This window comes from Nuphar pumila, chromosome 2 (assembly GCF_984573655.1).
Source record: "Nuphar pumila chromosome 2, dmNupPumi1.hap1.1, whole genome shotgun sequence".
In the NCBI taxonomy this organism is placed as follows: domain Eukaryota; kingdom Viridiplantae; phylum Streptophyta; class Magnoliopsida; order Nymphaeales; family Nymphaeaceae; genus Nuphar; species Nuphar pumila.
The window spans coordinates 104,185,469-104,203,639 of record NC_143250.1 but is presented as its reverse complement, the minus strand read 5'-3'; the positions used below and the strand labels follow the sequence as shown (position 1 = coordinate 104,203,639).

At 40.3% G+C, this 18,171-nt stretch overlaps 1 protein-coding gene across 5 annotated transcripts in view; it reads right to left on the bottom strand.

Annotated features, from left to right (window-relative positions):
* Window positions 1-14,362, bottom strand: part of LOC149846509 (putative serine/threonine-protein kinase SIS8) — a 41,084-nt gene extending 26,722 nt beyond the window's left edge. For all 5 annotated transcript variants that reach the window (XR_016430287.1, XR_016430286.1, XM_089996384.1 and 2 more), the window contains exons 1-6: window positions 13,286-14,362; window positions 11,630-12,067; window positions 10,032-10,135; window positions 8,529-9,638; window positions 8,245-8,432; window positions 8,091-8,131 (exon numbers count right to left, since the gene is read on the bottom strand). Coding sequence is in view for 3 of the 5 variants with exons in the window: in XM_089996384.1 (XP_089852510.1) it covers window positions 8,091-8,131; window positions 8,245-8,432; window positions 8,529-9,638; window positions 10,032-10,135; window positions 11,630-12,067; window positions 13,286-13,789 (2,385 nt within the window). In the remaining 2 variants the exon portion in view is untranslated. The remainder of the gene's footprint in view (window positions 1-8,090; window positions 8,132-8,244; window positions 8,433-8,528; window positions 9,639-10,031; window positions 10,136-11,629; window positions 12,068-13,285) is intronic.
* Window positions 14,363-18,171: the final 3,809 nt, after the last annotated feature.

The window sequence follows — 18,171 nt, the reverse complement described above, 5'->3', positions numbered from 1 at the left end:
TTTTCTATTCCAAAAATCAGATTTATACCTAAACTTAACTTAAACCTCCTCTCTGTTTCTCAACTCACGGACAATGGCTGTGATATTAAATTCTCTTGTGACAAATGCTTAATACAGGATCGTCAGTCCGGGAAATTGATTGGGGAAGGCTTTAGAAGAGGAGATCTATACTTTATGGAATCTCTTCAAGTTCCAAAAGTTTTGTGTAATGTTGCCCGACATAAGGATATAAATGTATGGCACAAAAGACTTGGTCATCCTAATATCACCAAGTTATCATATTTACATTTTGCAAAAGACCTATGTAAAAGCTCTTTTTCTTGTAATGACTGCATTCTCGGAAAAATGCGCAGCTTACCTTTTGAGCAAAGAACTATGTTCTTTTCCAAAACTTTCGAAATTGTTCACTCAGATGTTTGGGGACCCGCACCTGTTGTTTTAAAAGGAGGTTTTGCTTATTATGTAATATTTGTGGATGACTTTTCCCGTTACTCGTGGATATATTTTCTTAAGTATAAACATGAAGTGTTTTCATGTTTTAAAAATTTTCACTCAATGATTAAGAATCAATTCAATAGCAACATAAAGATTTTTAGAAGTGACTCTGGGGGAGAATATCTCTCCAATCAATTTAAGGTATATCTTGAGGATCACGGTATTATTCACCAAAGGTCTTGTCCTAAAACACCTCAACAGAATGGGTTGGCTGAAAGAAAACATAGGCACATTATTGAGACCACTAGGACTCTTCTTATATCTCAAAATATTCCTAAAAACTTTTGGGCCGAAGCAGCTCTTACTTCTGTTTATTTAATAAATCGTCTACCATCTAGGTTATTAGGTAAAATATCTCCTTTTGAGATATTACATAAGCTTGAACCTGATTATAATAGGTTAAGGGTCTTCGGTTGTAAGTGTTTCATACTAACGGATAAGAATGACAAGCTTTCACCCAAGGCTATCCCGTGTGCTTTTCTTGGGTATTCCGAAACTCAAAAAGGGTTTCGTTGTTACGATCTTCGAGAGGATAAGCTATATGTCTCTAAAAATGTAACATTTTTAGAAAATGAGAGTGGTTTTGAAAAAAATGTTTCTCAACAAGAAAATTTTGATTACTCCTTATTTGACTTGTTATCTTGTAATGATGACATATCCAGTGATGATGATGTATCATTAAACCATGATGAGGAACATGATGAAGATATTGGTGAACATAATGATCCAGAAAGTAGAGTTCCAAGTGAGCCTATTACCTACTCTCGTAGAAACCAAGACACCTTTAGAAGTGCTATTGATCAATATAGTGAGCTTTCCACTCCTCTTGACCATAGAAGATCTGAAAGAAATAGAAGACCTCCAACTCGCTTTGTATCGTTTGATTCTTTTTCACCCCGATATAGGGCTTGTCTTAGTGCTATTCACTCTTATTTCGAACCAAAAAATTTTGCAGAAGCTAAAAAATGTATAGAATGGCAAGAATCCATGCAAAGTGAACTTAATGCTCTTAAAAAGGCAGGAACTTGGGATTTTCAAACTCTACCTATAGGAAAGAAAACTATAGGCTGTCGATGGGTCTTTAAAGTTAAAACTAAGAGTGATGGTTCTTTAGAAAGGTATAAAGCTCGATTAGTTGCTAAAGGGTATGGGCAAGAGTATGGAATTGATTACGAAGAAACCTTTGCACCTGTAGCTCGGATGGTTACTGTTAGGTGTCTTATTACTATTGCATCTATTAAAAATTGGAACATTTTTCAAATGGATGTCAAAAATGCCTTTTTAAATGGTGATCTTAACGAAGAAGTATATATGGATGCCCCACCAGGCATGATAATCCCTAAGGATAAAGTTCTTCGTCTTCGAAAGGCTCTCTATGGCTTAAAGCAGGCCCCCAAAGCCTGGTATGATAGATTTACCAGTGTAATGTTGGAAAATGGTTTTTCATCGTGTTATACTGATACTGCTTTGTTTACTAGAAAATCTAATGCAGGGATTGTAATTTTATTACTTTATGTTGATGACATGTTAATAACAGGTGATGATGTTCAAGGAGTCAAGGGTATTAAATCCGTCTTGACTTCAAAATTTGAGATGTCAGACTTAGGTTTTCTGACATATTTTCTTGGAATTGAGGTTGCCTATTCGCAACGTGGTTATTTTCTATCTCAATCTAAACTTGCCTGCGAGATTATTGTCAGGTCAGGTATTTCTGATGACAAAGTATGCGAAACTCCTGAAGTTGTGGGAGCAAAAATGAAGATTGACGACGGTGTTCCTCTAACCGATCCTACTCCTTACAGGCAGTTGGTAGGGTCTTTAATGTATCTTAGCATTACTCGACCCGACTTGTCACATGCTATACACATCGCCAGTCAGTTTCAGCATGCTCCTACAACCATTCATATGAGTGTTGTGCTCCGCATCATCAGATATTTGAAGGGAACGGTAAATAAGGGAGTATTTCTATCCTCTTCCTCTGAATTGAAATTGCTTGCTTATACTGACTCAGATTTTGGAGGTGACCCTAGTAACCGTCACTTCACCACTGGTTTCTGTGTTTTCTTAGGTGAGTCCTTGATCTCATGACGATGCAAAAAGCAACAAAAGGTCTCCCTGCCATCCACTGAAGCCGAATATAGAGCCATGGCATCTACCACCATGGAAATTGTATGGATTCGAAGTCTTTTGGAAGATATGGGAGTATTTATCAGAGAACCAACAAAGTTGTGCTGTGACAATAAAAGTGCAATTTATATTGCCAAGAATCACACCTTTCACGAGCGAACAAAGCATATAGAGATGGACTGTCATTATGTCAGAGAAGAATACTTGAAGAAGGTCATTGATCTTCCATACGTAACGTCTGAGTATCAGCTTGCTGACTTCTTCACCAAAGCTCTATGTTCGCCCAGATTTCATTTCCTCCTTGGCAAACTTGCGGTTATCACACCGTAAGTTTGAGGGGGGGTGTTAAAATGTATCTCCTAAATTCGTTGATGTAAATATAAATATATATACTTATATACCTAGAGATACATATACATATAAATATTTATATGTATATGTATCTCTATTTATATAAATATGTATATTTATATATTTTTCTTTTTTGATTACCCGATAAGGGTATAATTGTAATTTCACCTTTTGCGCATATTCTATTTGGAATATGTTGTATCTTTTTTCCTTTTATTTTTTTTGTATCTTTTTTTATTTTTTATTCTTTTCCCTTTTTTCCTAAAAGGTGCATTGGGGGTCCCCCAAGAGAGTCGTTGGGGGCCCCCAACGGTCACAAATGTGACCGTTGGGGGCTCCCCAACGACTCCCTTGGGAGCCCCCTTGCACCTCCTCCTTCTTGTATAAATAGGGGTGTTCCCCTCTTGTTTTCCCTAAGCTTGAGAGACTCAAGCATTCGGTTCCTTCTATAAAATACATGCCATTGTGCATGTTTATTGTTTTTACGCTTTTGCGTATTTGTTCAAGTGTTGTGAGAGTGCCTTCGTGCACATCTTTTCCATATTTTTTGTGCTCGTATGCGTATTGTCTTTTCATAGACAATTTTACAGTAATCCGTCCTTAAGTCCGCGCACATACCTAGTTGCTCTGGCTTTATCATTCGTGAACAAATTTGGGCAATAACGCTCCAAGGTCCGAAATTTGGTAGTGTATTCCACCAAATTCATGTTTCCTTGAGTAAGCTCCAAGAACTCCTGATGCTTCTGATCACGAGCGTACTGGGGAAAATATGTCTCTAAAAATGTCTGCTTGAAATCTTCCCATGGAATAGTATCCATCCCGGCAAAGTGGATGGTTCGGGTGGTGTCCCACCACTTTTGTGCATCTTCTATCAAGCGGTAGGTGCCGAAGTCCGTTTGCTTACCATCGGGGACAGACAGAACCCGAAAAGCTTGTTCTGTCTCTGCAATCCAACTCTCGGCTAGTTCAGGATCAGCCTTGCCTGAGAAGGTAGGCGGGTTCAACTTCAAGAACTTCTCAAACGTGATTGTGCTCGTATTATGCCTTTCACTTATGGCTGCAGCTAACTCCGCCTGGTGGCGCATTTGGGTGTCCATGGTTTGAGCCAGATTACCAAGAGTTTCCATCACGAAACCCCTTTGATCTTGCCATTCGTTCGCCGTGCTCGAACTAGCTTGGGATCGACGATACATCTAATAATCATTTCAATACACACAGTTTTACTATCTTTGAATTGTAGTGTCCCTAAAATCATCACATGTATATATCTATACTTATATAGAAAATAATGCAATTATCATGCCTAATAAAATAAGAATGATAAAAATATACTCACAGAGCGATCTCAGGATGTGGCATGACCGTGATCTTTGATTTATTGTTCCCAGGCTCTGATACCATAACTGTAACGCCCCGAAATTTAACCCAAATTTTTAAGGATTTTTTTTTTTAAGCGGAAACAACTAATAATTCCCGGGTTAAGCATTTCAGAACGATACAGGAAGGTAAAAGCAAACCACACCATTTATTTCCATTTCAATAATAATAAAATCCAACATCAGAGTTTTCACATTGTGAGTCTCAAAACAAAAATCTCAATCTGAAAGAAAGCAGAACCGCCAGGGAACAAATAGATCAGGTCTTGGTCAGCGCCTCATCCCGCATCGCTCATATTTCACAGACTTGGTTAAAATACACAGACAATAATAGTAACATAATTAGGTACCCTATGCCTAAAAGAAATACATGAATTTCCATTTCAGTTCGGCCGCCACACAGCCTACATTAAGCATGCTCTGTTTCACAAAAATAACAGGCACTATTCAGCAACCATAATCTCAAATAAGTATGCAGTATTTCTCAGACTCATGCCAAAATACACAGTCAAAAATAAAACATGATCAGATACACCATGCCTAAAAGAATTAAATGTATTTCAATTGCAGTTCGGCTACCACACATCCTACATTAAGCAGGCTCTGTTTCACAAATTACACATACGCAGGCCAGAATAACTCACAAGAAAGGGACTACTGAACAAATGCAATCAAGGAATGGGACCCTTCCCCAGTTTATTCAGCTAAATAAAAGAAAACAAAAACTAAATGCAATCACATAATTAAAAACTGGATCTGCTGGCAATTTAAATTTTCATTGAACCCGACTCAAGCAATGTATCATGAATCGTGCAAAAAAAATGATACAGATTCTCCCCTCCCTTTTATCCTAATTTTGTCCCTAAGCACACACTGAACCGACCTAAATCTCTTTCGATTGGGCCAGTGGCATCGAATCTGATCACATCAGTGAAGCAGTGATCAAAGATTCTTATAAATAATCAAACTGTTCTTTAAAAACCTATAGTTTTTCCCATGCTTTCTTCTTTCTTCTGTTCTAACCTAATCTTCCAATTGAATGAACCTAACTATTAAGAACCCATATCCTTAATCAGCACAACCAATCCACGGTCTACTAATCTCGTTAAGAGCCACTGTCCTTACTCTGCAAAAATGGAAATTGAGGTACTAAATGTGAAGGGTCATACTGTACACCCTCCCCTAACAAGACTCAGCAAGAATTCTGTCACATTCAAAGTCCCCTCATTTTATTTCACGAACCCCCCCCCCCTTTTTGAGGTAGGTGTTCCCGTGTGATTTCGGGGCTGCATAACAGCCGACATCACCCCCACATTGCAGAGCTCGAAGGGGAAACCCCCAAATTGCAGAGCTCGAAGGGAACACCCCTTGCCAATCGACCGATTTGGGTTTTTGGAAAACCCACACCCCACCAAGCCCATGACTGACCTGAAAAAAAAAATTACAGACCCTACCATTTTCCGGCGAAGGAGTTGCGGCAGCCACGCAAGGAGGTCGGTCGGCGTCACCCGGCAAAGCTTCGAGCAGCAGTCCTAAAACTCGGAGGGTGATCCGAAAGTTAGAGAGAGATAGAGAGAGAGAGAAAGAAGGGGATAGCGAGAGAAAGGAGAAAGGAGAAAGGGGTTCGGGGGTCCCTCTTTGTAGGAGGGAGGCCACCCGAAAAGGAAGGAAAACCTACCTTCCCGGCGGCTGCGTGTGCTCCCCCACCTCCCCATCTCCTTATGTGTTAGGGTTCGGCTGAACCCTAACACCCGATGTCTCGGGGGAGAGGGTTTCCCCCTTTCAAAAATCTTTTATCGGGCAACCCATATCGGGTTGCCCTTTTTAACCCCTCTTTTCTTTTAACAGGGTGTGGGTCGGGTCCGGGTCTGAACCACGACCCGCGATGCCGGATCCGATTGCGGTTTGGATCCGGGTCGCGTGGATAGCAGTGGATCCAGGAGTTGGATCCACTTGGGTCCAACAGTGGTTTTAAAAAAATTTTATTATTACTTATTTATTTATATAGTATTACTAAAATACTCAAATATGCACATTTTTCTTTTGGATCCAATAACGGATCCCAGGCCCAAATCCACATAATTCTTTAAGTTTTAGTGTAAAATTTGTGGTTGTTACATCCACAATCTACTAGGCATCCACCAAATAATTGATATCATATGGATCATATGATTGTTTTCTATAAAATATCAAAATTGCCTAGCATGGTACTAAAAGAAAGAAAACCAACCTTGTGAAGAAATAGGAAAAGCAGTACACAGCCTAAAGCTATAAATGATGAATTCCTTAGCACGTGAAGTGCAGCAGAGCAGAACTATCCACATGACAAGCCGCATAAAGAGTGTTACTGTAAACTTAAATTCCAACACCTCCCCCCCCCCATCCCTCTTTTTCCATGACTTTGTTTCCACTGAAAAGGGGTGTCTAACGGGAAAAACTAAAGGGAAAGGCTCTCATGTTTGCATGGGAGCAAACCACATTGGGTGGGTCCCAGTGAAAAAGCACCTTTCTGCACTGCACTAACATACCGATACCCATAGACTCTTGTTTGAAAGCTTACATAGAAGAAACAAGCTGAAAAGACAAAAAGTTAAAAGCAGATGAGAGCATAAAAGAACAATTGCTAAGGAAATGGGCCAAGAGGGAGGACTAGAGTGAAGATAGGTGCAAATTCTGCCATTATTCTCATACTTTGTTGTGGGAGTATGGGTAAATGGATGTTAGAGGGTTTTCCTTGCCCTCTTTTCAAGAGGATTGAGGTTTTCCCTCAATAGTAATTTATCTAAAAAAACTTGCATGGAATAACCTCTTGGATATGGTGAAGGAGATTCCAGAAGAGTGATTCATAAGTTTAAAGAAGCATTATATGGCCTAAAATGAGACCCGATCTTGGTTTTCTAAATGCTAAAAGACTATAGTCTAAGTTAAGTCTTGTTGACTACTCTTTTTGTCAAAAGAACCACAAGAGTAATCCTAGGTCCTATAAAGTTAGATATGGAGTGTCATATCGGGCCTCTCAAGTTCAGAATTCTCACAATGATAAGAGAATATAAAAAACGAAAAGATTTGCCTCTAATAAGAAATGACAACTACAAATTTGGCAAAACCCATTTGAATCAAAGTGAATTAAATGCAAAGAAAAGGGAGGATGCTAGAATAGCCACTGGAAACCAAGCTAGATTCATTTTTTGCCCACAAGTGATAATCAGAAATGGACAGAACTTCTCAAAATGAAAACTACAAAATCCTACCCAAAATAGGTTACAACAATAGTCAGGAATCTAAAAACTTTAAGATGGCAAAGAAAGAAGACCGAATGGTGGAAAAGAAAAACCCATTATGGCTCCAAACAGTCGAACATTCAAACAAGTATCTAATCATAAAACAAAAATGATTTGGAATCTGCAACAAATAACAAAAACTTTATGTGTGTGTGCGCAATTTTAAAGTGCTCAGGCTGTCAATATGGAAATGCAAGTTTCCTGAGTGGCCATTTCATGCAAAGAGCAGAATGTTAGGACCATTTCCAGTCCACCTTCCTCCAGTACCCCAGAAGATAGGACCACAGTGTGTGTGGCGCTTTATGTGGAAAGGAAATAAAAATCTGGTGACATAAATACATTGCAAAAGAATGATAGTGGACATTTTACATAAAGAACTTCAAGCATTATTGATTTTAAAAAGTTCCACAGAGTATTAGAAGCATGGCAGTGATCAGATAAGCTACCAGATAAAACATACCGTCGCATACCAGTCTCCCCTATAAACCTCCCCATAAGATCCTGCTTGAGGAATTCATTTGTCATCAATTAATAATACATCAATAACAAGATTCTGAGGAAGCCAAGAAAAAAATCATAACACCACTGAAAAGGATGACGCTAAAGTATAATACCTAAACCAATCCGTTCACCCAAGGTGATTTCCTCCCATAAAATTTCAAACTCTGCTACATCGTCAAATGCTACATCAGATTTTGTACATTCATTTCCAACAGATTTGTCAGAATCCCTATCAGCTTCATGAGCAAAATTGGTCCCCTGCATGTCTGGAACTTCAGCATCTTGTGCATGAGGATTTTCCCTGTCAGAGAAATCAACTTTTCCATTATTTTTAGCATCAAAATCTGCAGCATTACTACATAAAGCACCAACGGGGAAATGTGAAGAAGTATTCAACTGTTCATATTGACAACTGACAGCAGCAGTGGTTGCCACCACTGCAGCAGCAGTAGCAGTTGCTGCAGCAGCTACAGGAACTTCAATGTTTGGATCAGCACTTGATTTAGCTGCAGCCACTACCATAGATGACGCAACAACAGCTGCTGTTGCAGCAGCAGCAACAACAGGTACTCGATTTTTGAGTTTCAAAGGGGGCTTCTCCTGTACAGATACATCAGGCAAACCAGAGGCTTCAGATGGAGAAAAGCAACGGGATGCTGCATTTGGTTCTCCAACATTCAATGGAAGATTGGCTCCTAGACCCTCCACAGACTTTCGCTGCTCCAACCGTCGCCTTGAAAGAACTGCCTTTGACACTGTGCCAGGTGAAGGTAGAGGAGGCAGCACACAACCTGCACCAACATCTGCTTGTGCTACATTCAGAGTCCCATTCTTCCTATTCTTTTCTTCATTGCTCTCTACAGGGCATCCTTTATCTGCATTCACCTGAACTCCCAGCTGATTTGTTGAAATTTCAGAGAACAAATTTGGGGGAGCAACAACACCACTTTCAAGCAACACGTCATGCAGCTTCTGTGCTAATTGTGGATTCTCTTTTGCAGCATCAATCATGTATTGTGAGACATCTTTTATTTTCATCTGCCTCACAGCAGGGGAACTAACACCTTCAGTCCAAGAAGGAGATCTAGAATGTGTGTGAGGATAATGTGGCTTAGACGAGGATAGCGATCCAAAACCTTCCTCAACCTTACAAGGATTTGCAGAGTTCACTAAAACCAATTTAGCATCCTCACTATCACATGATGAGGGTTTGTTTTTTGTAGAATTAATTACAGGAATTTCACTAGCACCTGATTCACCCGAACCCACCGCACTATCAAAAGAACCACATTTCCCAGAACTAGAATCCAGCTCATTTTGTCCATACTGTGAATACCCATTGACAGAACTTGTAGTGCCAGTGCATGGATACAACGTCCAGAGGTTTCCAACATTTTCAGGAAAAGATTCAGATGCAGAGATGGTTTCTTCACAATCAGTCTGTGCTCCAAGCACGTCAAACGGAAGAAGAGCACCAGGGGCACCCATCAGATCGATGATGAATTCTCTGCCATAACAATATTTGCATCAGCAAGATGAACCTCAGATTTATAACCATGTTTGCAGCTTCCACTGATGTTATATATCTCATTAGCTGTGCAGATATCAACAAAATAAGTTTTGGGGTATAAGGAGTGGGTACAAGCACAGGAAAGGAAACATGATAAAATATCCATTTTGGGCCAATATCACCCCTAATGCTATAAACTCCTAAGCGCTTTTTGAATCAGATATTTCAAACAAGATCAAGGTAAATAAATAAGACACAAAATCACGCTCCTCTTAATGCAAAGCTAACTCTCTCTCAAAAAAAAATGCATATTGGTGATGTAATGTTTATAATGCCATGACCTCATCACCACCATAACATGGACAATCTGAATTGAAAAGACAGATCTACCTTCCATCATCAATCTTAACAATATTCATGGCAACATCATCTGATCCTGTATACAGCCTCCCTTTCACTAATCGACAAGGGATTCCAACCGTATCTGCCAAAACCTGAAATTGAAGATTCACTTATCATTGCATTTAAGCAGTTGTAAAATGGTGTGTTGTAGGGATCATGATCCAAGGCAAATTTAATTGGGGACCTCAAAACATAGCCAACTAGATTATGTCCTTATACTTGGGGACACAAGAAGGAACTGGAACAAATACTGGGCCACCTGAGTGGCGAGTGCATTGCAGTCTACTAGAATAAACAAATTATTGGCTTATGCAGTTAAGGAAATTCCAAATTCAAAATATAACTCTCAAATACCCACACTAATCAACTGAAAAACAATCTGACATATGTGCCTGGGTCCAAAGACAGCTCACTTGTTTCAGTTTTTACACACAAGATTTACATCACAGCCCAAAACAGCTTCATAACACATTTATCCAAATGAAAGGGCACAGAATGAAACACAGCCTCATTGTCTGCCATGGGTCTAAATTAATTCCTCAAAAAAAGAAAAGTTAAAACCAAAAAGAAAAACAAAGTGATTAACTGAAGGAATAGCAGATGCAGTGCGCACAAATGTGTGCATGGTACATGTGCACGATGTTGTACAAAGGACAAGTTGCATCCATCATACGTCCAAAATGCAAGTTGTTAACTTCATGAAGGAAGAATAGAAGTTCTATTTCGATATAGAGAATTTTTAGACACCACTGAGTTAGAGATTCTGAACCTGTGTTGCCTCAAACACATACCTTAATGAAACAGTCAGAAAGAAGGTTTGTGTAACTAAATATACCTCCATGATCTAATGTTTTGGTACAGCATGATTTCTTGTTTCAAGGTAATCCTAGACATCGCAAATCATGAAACCCACATGGAAATGGAGCCCTTCCTAGGTCCAAGATGTTTGCATGGCCAGCAGGCCAGGATCCTCAAAGACATCACTTACAATTGATAATAAAAAGCTATTGGAGTGCCAGTAGTTAGCAGGTGCATAAACTGTGGAAGGAACTAGCAATCAATGTCTCATTCATTTAGCTTCCTCATCAAGGACTTTCCTCTCAAGCATTCATAAGAATCTGTAAACCATCACATAAATAATTGGGAGTAACTATAGACAACTCCAGAGAGCTGGATGGAAAAAGTGGTACTAAATTTGGAGATGACAGCTAATCATCACTGACAGTTCATTTGGTCGGAAAGACAATGTTCAATGATGAGGCATGTGTGACAAATTTGATTTGTGAAAACATACAAAATTATCTAATGACTGTGTGCAATAAAAACTTGGGCACATGCATTTTAAGTGGACAAGAGCATATAGAATTGATAAAGTTCATCATCCCATTGACTGGGACTAAAGTTTACTAGATAACTAGTAAGCTCGAGGTGCTACCCACACCTAATGTACTTGTAGAATGTTCAATAAAGTTTTGCATTGACTTGTATAATAATAATAATAATATCATCATCGCCATTAATGATAACACCAATATTAGGCCAAACCAAGCAAAGTAGCCTGAACAGATGCAGGTAAAAACACTTACCTTGAACAGCAATGCTCGATGACGAGCCAAACCAATTGTCAGTGAGCCAAGAGGCAAAACCATGTTTCCACTTGTCACTCTCAATTCATCACTCAAAATCCTCCATGATCGCAACATGCTGTCAGGATCCCTAACTGATCCACCCATGTAATTAGCAACCAAAACAGCAAGTTTTTGCAGCAGGTTGCTCCCAACCTTATCATGAGATTCTGATCTTGACTCAACAGACATCATCAATGCTCTCTCTTCGAGTTTTGATAGCTCAGTATCAACTTCCCTGTCAACAAGAACAACTTCCCAGCTGATATTATCAGATATAGGTGTTCCTTGGAGGTCAACCAGAGAAGGCATCTCCATTGTAGTTGATTCAGCCAAGATTCCATACAGATCATAAAAACCATCTAATATCTTGTCATCATAGCGAAGCGCATTGTAATTCTGTGAATCACAAATAACAATAAAAATTGATATTGCTTGATAGTAAAGGATGATGTCTGCATGTAAATGGACTCCTCAGAATGTTCAAAATTACAAGTAACAAATCAACTATATACAAACACAAGTACTAATTTGGTAAGAATATGAAAGCAATTTATGACCATCCAGTATTAAGAGAGATTGCACACATGCATGCACTCATGTACGCATCATAATGCACAATTGAATGAATACATAACTTTCATACAGAAGATACACATATAAGCACTTACATCATCATCAAGGTTCATCCTCCTATATATGATTCTGTGTTTCCTGTTTCTCCATTCATTCTTCTAGAGTTACAATCTGTGTCACCATACAACCTAATTGCATGAGTGCATGACAGCATGACTTCCACACAAAGGATATATATACACCTAGATATGAATGCCTACATCATCATGATCATCAAGTGTCGTCCTACCACAGGGGCTGCATGAATCTTTCTTTCCCATTGATTCTTCTAGAGTTAAAACTTATATCACCTTATAACCTGATTGAAACAATGTGTGACTTTCAATTAAAAAAAGTTACATATAAACACCAATACCATCATCATCATAATTCAAGATTCATCCTACTATAGGGGAATCTACCACAGTCCTGTTTCCCTGTTTATTTTTCTAGTGTTAAAACCTGTTTCACCCCACAACCTCTCATATCCCAAAGCACCATCTTTCTCCAAGTATTTGTCGATCTTTGTGTTTCCAAGTTCCTTCAAACCATATGATGTCAAACTTTTATAGCGTGTCATGACAAGGTCCACATAATATGCCGAAACAATATGAGATGACACTCCTTTACTTTCTCTTTCAATGGTGCTACCGCGAAACATCCTTACTGTATTCCTTCCCCATCCTAAATTTCTTTGTAACTCCAGAAATTTTCTTTCATCCAACTAAGAACAGAAAAACGAGTGCAAAATTAAGCATGGTTTGCAGGACGGTCGCATGATAGGTATAGCATCAATATGAGCAAATTGTACATGGTAATACTAGAAGCAAGTGTCAAAAGCTTGAAGTTAGAAGAAAGCAACCATTTCCATTCTTCTGTTAAAGGAGCATTCCAACCGGAATAGCAAAGACATGGGGAACATTGAACATGGTTTGCAAGACAGTGGCATGATAACTATAGCATCAAAATAAACAAATTGCTCATGGTAATGCTAGAACTAACCCAGTATCTGTAAGCAACAACTTCTGCTGGTGTATTCTCTGGTGGACAAGAACCAAGACTGATCTGCTTCACTGCTTCAATCTGAGCAGCCTCCGGATCCTCTTTTGCACTTAGTGCCAAAGCAAGCTGGATTTGATACTCTTCTTGCATCAATGGATTCCCCAGACCAGCATGCTCGGCGGCTTCCACCCTCACTAATGAATCAGTCGCGGTCGCATTACTATTCAATGGGGTCGACGCACCTGAATCGATTGAGTCCTCATCACTCCTACCAGCACCAGAATTCGAGCTCTGGTGATGTTTAGTAACAGAATTCAACCACCCAGACAAACCCGATAGCAGCTTTTGCTCAACATGCGGGGAAGAAGAAGCAGATGAACGGGAAGGGGAAGCCTTCCCATGCGAAGACGACTCCGGATACTTGCCCGCCGGGCCATTGGACGCATCGGAATCATCGGGCTCGGCTCCGGACACGATATGCAGCCTCTTGAGGAGATTTCTCATACCGAGTTTGGATAAAAAAGCTGGGAGCAATGTTCAAAGACCCCAACCCCAACACCATAACAGAAAAAATCCTAATCTTAACCCCAATTCCCACTAAACCACCACTAGGGCACCCCTGAATTCCTAGCGATCTCCAATTTTCTTCTCTTTGATCCTCAATTTCACCACGAGATCTTGGTACCGAAAAAGAAAGAAGAAAACCCAATTACCCCTTAAACTCCCCACGAAACCATCGAAGCCGGAGCAATCGTCTATGCAGAAACCCCCACAGACCACGACCATGAAATACCAACAAGCCCCTCAAACACCAAACTCCAAGAAACAAACGAGGTAAAAAAAAACAAGTTGCGAAACTTCACGTAAGTACCGAATTTTTTACTCAAGCAAGTGGGCAATAGGCGGTACTCAGAGAACGAAGAAACTCATCTCAAAGAAGGTGAAGAGTGGGAGAAGAGAGCAACTAGCGCCTTCTGCGGGATGGAGTTCGAGAAACCACTGTTTCTTCAAATGGCGGGTAGCCGTCTCTCTCTCTCTCTCTCTCTCTCAGCCTCTTTACTGCACAAGGACTGGGCCGTGGCGTGTAGAATGGACTAGGGAGGCTATGCACGAGGGGAGGTTAGTGGTGGGGCCCGTAACATGAAGTGGTCTTGTAGGGCCCACAGACCCCTTGTTATCCGTTAACTTTGTCTTCACCGACCTGTGGGGCCCAGGCCGTGGGTGCGTTTTATTTTTTTTCTACTACAAATACCCATAGTATATAAGCTTTGTGATAATAAATTTAAAAGAGAGTTTTTTAAACATAAAAATGCATTTTTAAACGTGGTTTTGTCAAAACGTGGTATTGAGGATTAAGTTGCCACAAACATTCTCTTGTGAACGGTGTCAAATGTGGTGTTGGGGCTGCGACTCTATTCTCAATGTAGTGTTATGGCAACTAGGGATGCACACGAACTGGGCTCGAGCTGAGCTCTGCTCATGAAGAAAAAATGGTTGTTCAACTTCTCAGAGTGGCTCGAGTTGAAAACTTTTATTTTAAAAATATTTTTAAACTTTTTGAAAATTGTGTAAAATGCTTTTTTAAAAGTGAGGAAAACTGTGAGAATTGAGCCCATAACATTTTCAAAGATGACCATTGACTTATCCATTAGGATAAAACTCTTTAGTGTTAAATTTATGAAAAAAATAAATACATATGTAAAAGTAAACTTTTTTTAATATAACTTTGTGAGCCAAGCTTAATCGAGCTTACCGAGCTTATTCGAGCTGGACGACATGTTCAAGCTTGGCTCGTTTATGTGTACCGATCATGAACCCTTGTGCAATCTTGGCTCATTTTTTTGAATGAGTTAGAACCGAGCTTCAACAGATCGAGCCCGAGCTGCTGGATCAGCTGCATCCCTATGGGCAGAGACAGCAACACCGCTCTGATTCAAGGCTCCCAAACAGACCCTTATATATTAACATGATGATAAGATCTACTATATATTAGCATGAGATCACTGCCAAGAAGCGGATAAGCTAATATACCATTTGATGTGTTCATGTATTAAAATGTCACATTAACTAGATGTTGCAGATCAAAATATCATAGATGACAAGGTAATAATAGACTACAAAAAGGTCATATTTTGATGGGTAAAATCATAAAAGTTTTGCCCATGAGAGATACACACTTGGTTATGTGGGTCAGCTTAAGGTGTTCAAGTTAAAGGAATGCAGGCTCGACATTCCGGGTGAGCGTCCTGTGCTGCAAGGTTGAAGCCAATAGTAAGCTATCATCAGTGAGCATGGGAAGAATACTCACACAGTTACACCGCAAAAACTTTCAACAGGTCCAAGCGGCTAAGTGTGACACATCTTGGCCAGGGGCGGAGCCACCTTGTGGGGAGGGTGGGAAAATCCACCAAAGGGGTATGAGTCAGGGTGGGGTGGGCAATGCCCATCCTGACCTGCAGGGCATGTGGGTTGTGCCCACCCTGATCCGCAAGGTAGGTGGGCAGTGCCTTGGGTTAGGAACGACCTCGACTCAAAGGAAAATATGATACCTCTCTCTCTCTCCACTTCCTCACCGGAGGCGCGGAGACTCCCACTTTTGTCGTTCCTCTCATCCCTCCTTCCCTCTTTCTATAGGAATCCGAGAGGGTTAGATAGTTTGCTTTGTTAGGTGTATTTACATGTAAGAATAAAAAAGGTAAACAACCCAAAGAGAAGGAAGGAAAAAGTCTTATTATAGGAACGAAGATCCTAAGCATCAAGAGGGTTTCGACCTCTCTCTCTCTCTCTCTCTCTCTCTTCTTATTGCGTTTAATGCTAGAACCAACCTGGTAATCAGATACATGGTGCTTAGCTCCTCGGTTCCGCATCCTCTCTCTGTATCGCAATATGTCTCTGAGGGTTTTTTTTCTACCAAATCTTTTGATCTTCCGCCAAACGAGGTCTCATCCAATAGTCCAGCATGGGGTCAGGGTAGCCACCTGTTTATGTCTTTGCCTCAACAACATCCTAGTCCACAACCGCTGGGTGTCACGGTTATCGATGCAGCTAAGTTGCTGAATATCTCTCTCTCCTCTTCGCAGCTGCAAGCTATAGCTGTTGATATTGATTCTACGATTTCAGCTATTTTTGCTATTATCGGGGACTCCCTTTGCCACTCTGGTAGAGCAGACTGCGAGCAGTTGGGCATTTTTTATGGTCAATTGAGGTCGTATGTCAGTGCTGGTGGTCAGCGAAGAAGAAAGAGGCCTTCGTCAATTGTTTCGGCAACCGATGTTAGGTCCCCAAGAAGGTCATCTTGGTGCCATCAACCCCGGGTTTTTCTAGATTTTGTTCCATGAAGATTGTTTGTTGGAATGTTAGGGGCTTAAATTGTCCCACAAAGCGTATGTTTCTGGCTAATTGGGTTAGGGATCAAAAACCTAACCTTCTTGCTTTATGTGAAACTAAAATGGAGGTCATCTCGCTCGTGGTCGTCTCTAGCATCTGGCAGGGAGCTGACTATTTCTTTAAGCCAGCGGTAAATCATGCAGGAGGTATCCTTATCTTGGGAAAGCAGTCTTTAAATTTATCTCAGCTGGATGTGGGTCTTTTTTCTCTATCTGTTGCTTTTAATTTGAAGGCAATTGATAGAAGGGTAGTGGTTTATGTTGTTTATGGCCCTAATCTCGCCGTCATGAGGCCCGCTTTTGGGGATGATTTGGATATGGTTGTCATTTCCAATGCAGATTGTCACCTTCTTATGAGAGATTTCAATTGTTTGCTATCTATCCATGACTCTAATAACCCCGTAATTCCTAATCCTTCTATGCGAGGCTTCCAAGACTTTGTTCATCGACATTTCCCCTACCCTATTTCTTTAACCGGGGAGCGCTTCTCTTGGTCGAATAGGTGGTCTTGTTCGTGTTGTAGGTACTTGATAAAGTCTTTGTCACCCTTAATTTATTATACTGCATTCCCGACGTTAAGTGTGTGTTGTTTGCTTCCTCTATCTCGGATCATGGGCATATCATCACTCATTGGGAGGATGACTTTCAACCCAGCAGGAGCTTTGCGTTTGAAGAATGGTGGCTTCAGGAGCCAGATTTTCTCTCTGTTATTGCTAATTCTTGGAACAAACCTGTTGATGAGCATTGGGCTGCGCTCCGGGTTCAAAATAATCTTTCTCGTCTAGCTAAGGATATCAAAGCTTGGCTTCATAGTCGTAAGGTGGAGAAATTTCAGCAAATGGCCGCATGGGATCAAGAGATTTTTGTGTTGTATCAGTCTATGTCTTCTCCTGACTCTCTTTCTAATTTGCAACTTCTCAGTCTCCAGGCTAGATCCTTAGAATTAACTATGCTCTTGAAAAGCTGGAGGGTCAAAGAGGAAATTCGTTGGAAGCAGAGGTCTAGGGTGAAATGGCTTGCGGCTGGTGATGACAACACTACATTTTTTTATTCATATGCTTCCCATCGTCATAGGAGGAAGGTTGTTCCTTCTATCTCCATTGAGGGTGTTTCTTATCTCAATCAATACGTTAATCGGATAGTCTCGCTATATTTTAAAGACTTATGTTCTGCTTCGTTAACTACAGAGGGTGTCTTTGGTAATATCCTAGTTGGGTCAATTCAGCCTGAGCAAGCCAGATCTGTGCAAAGAAGGTTCTCTGACGATAAGATTTTTAGGGCAATTAAGGATCTGTCGGGTTGGAAAGCGCTTGACATTGATGGGTTTCATGTCAATTTTTTTAGAATCTTTTGAGACTGTGTTAAATCAGACGTGGTGAGCATGTTTGATGAGTTCCATCGTAACTCCAAACTGTCTTATCATTTTCATGTTGCTATTATTTCGCTTATTCCGAAAGATGATGAGGCCACTGATATTTCACGATTCCGCCCAATCTCAGT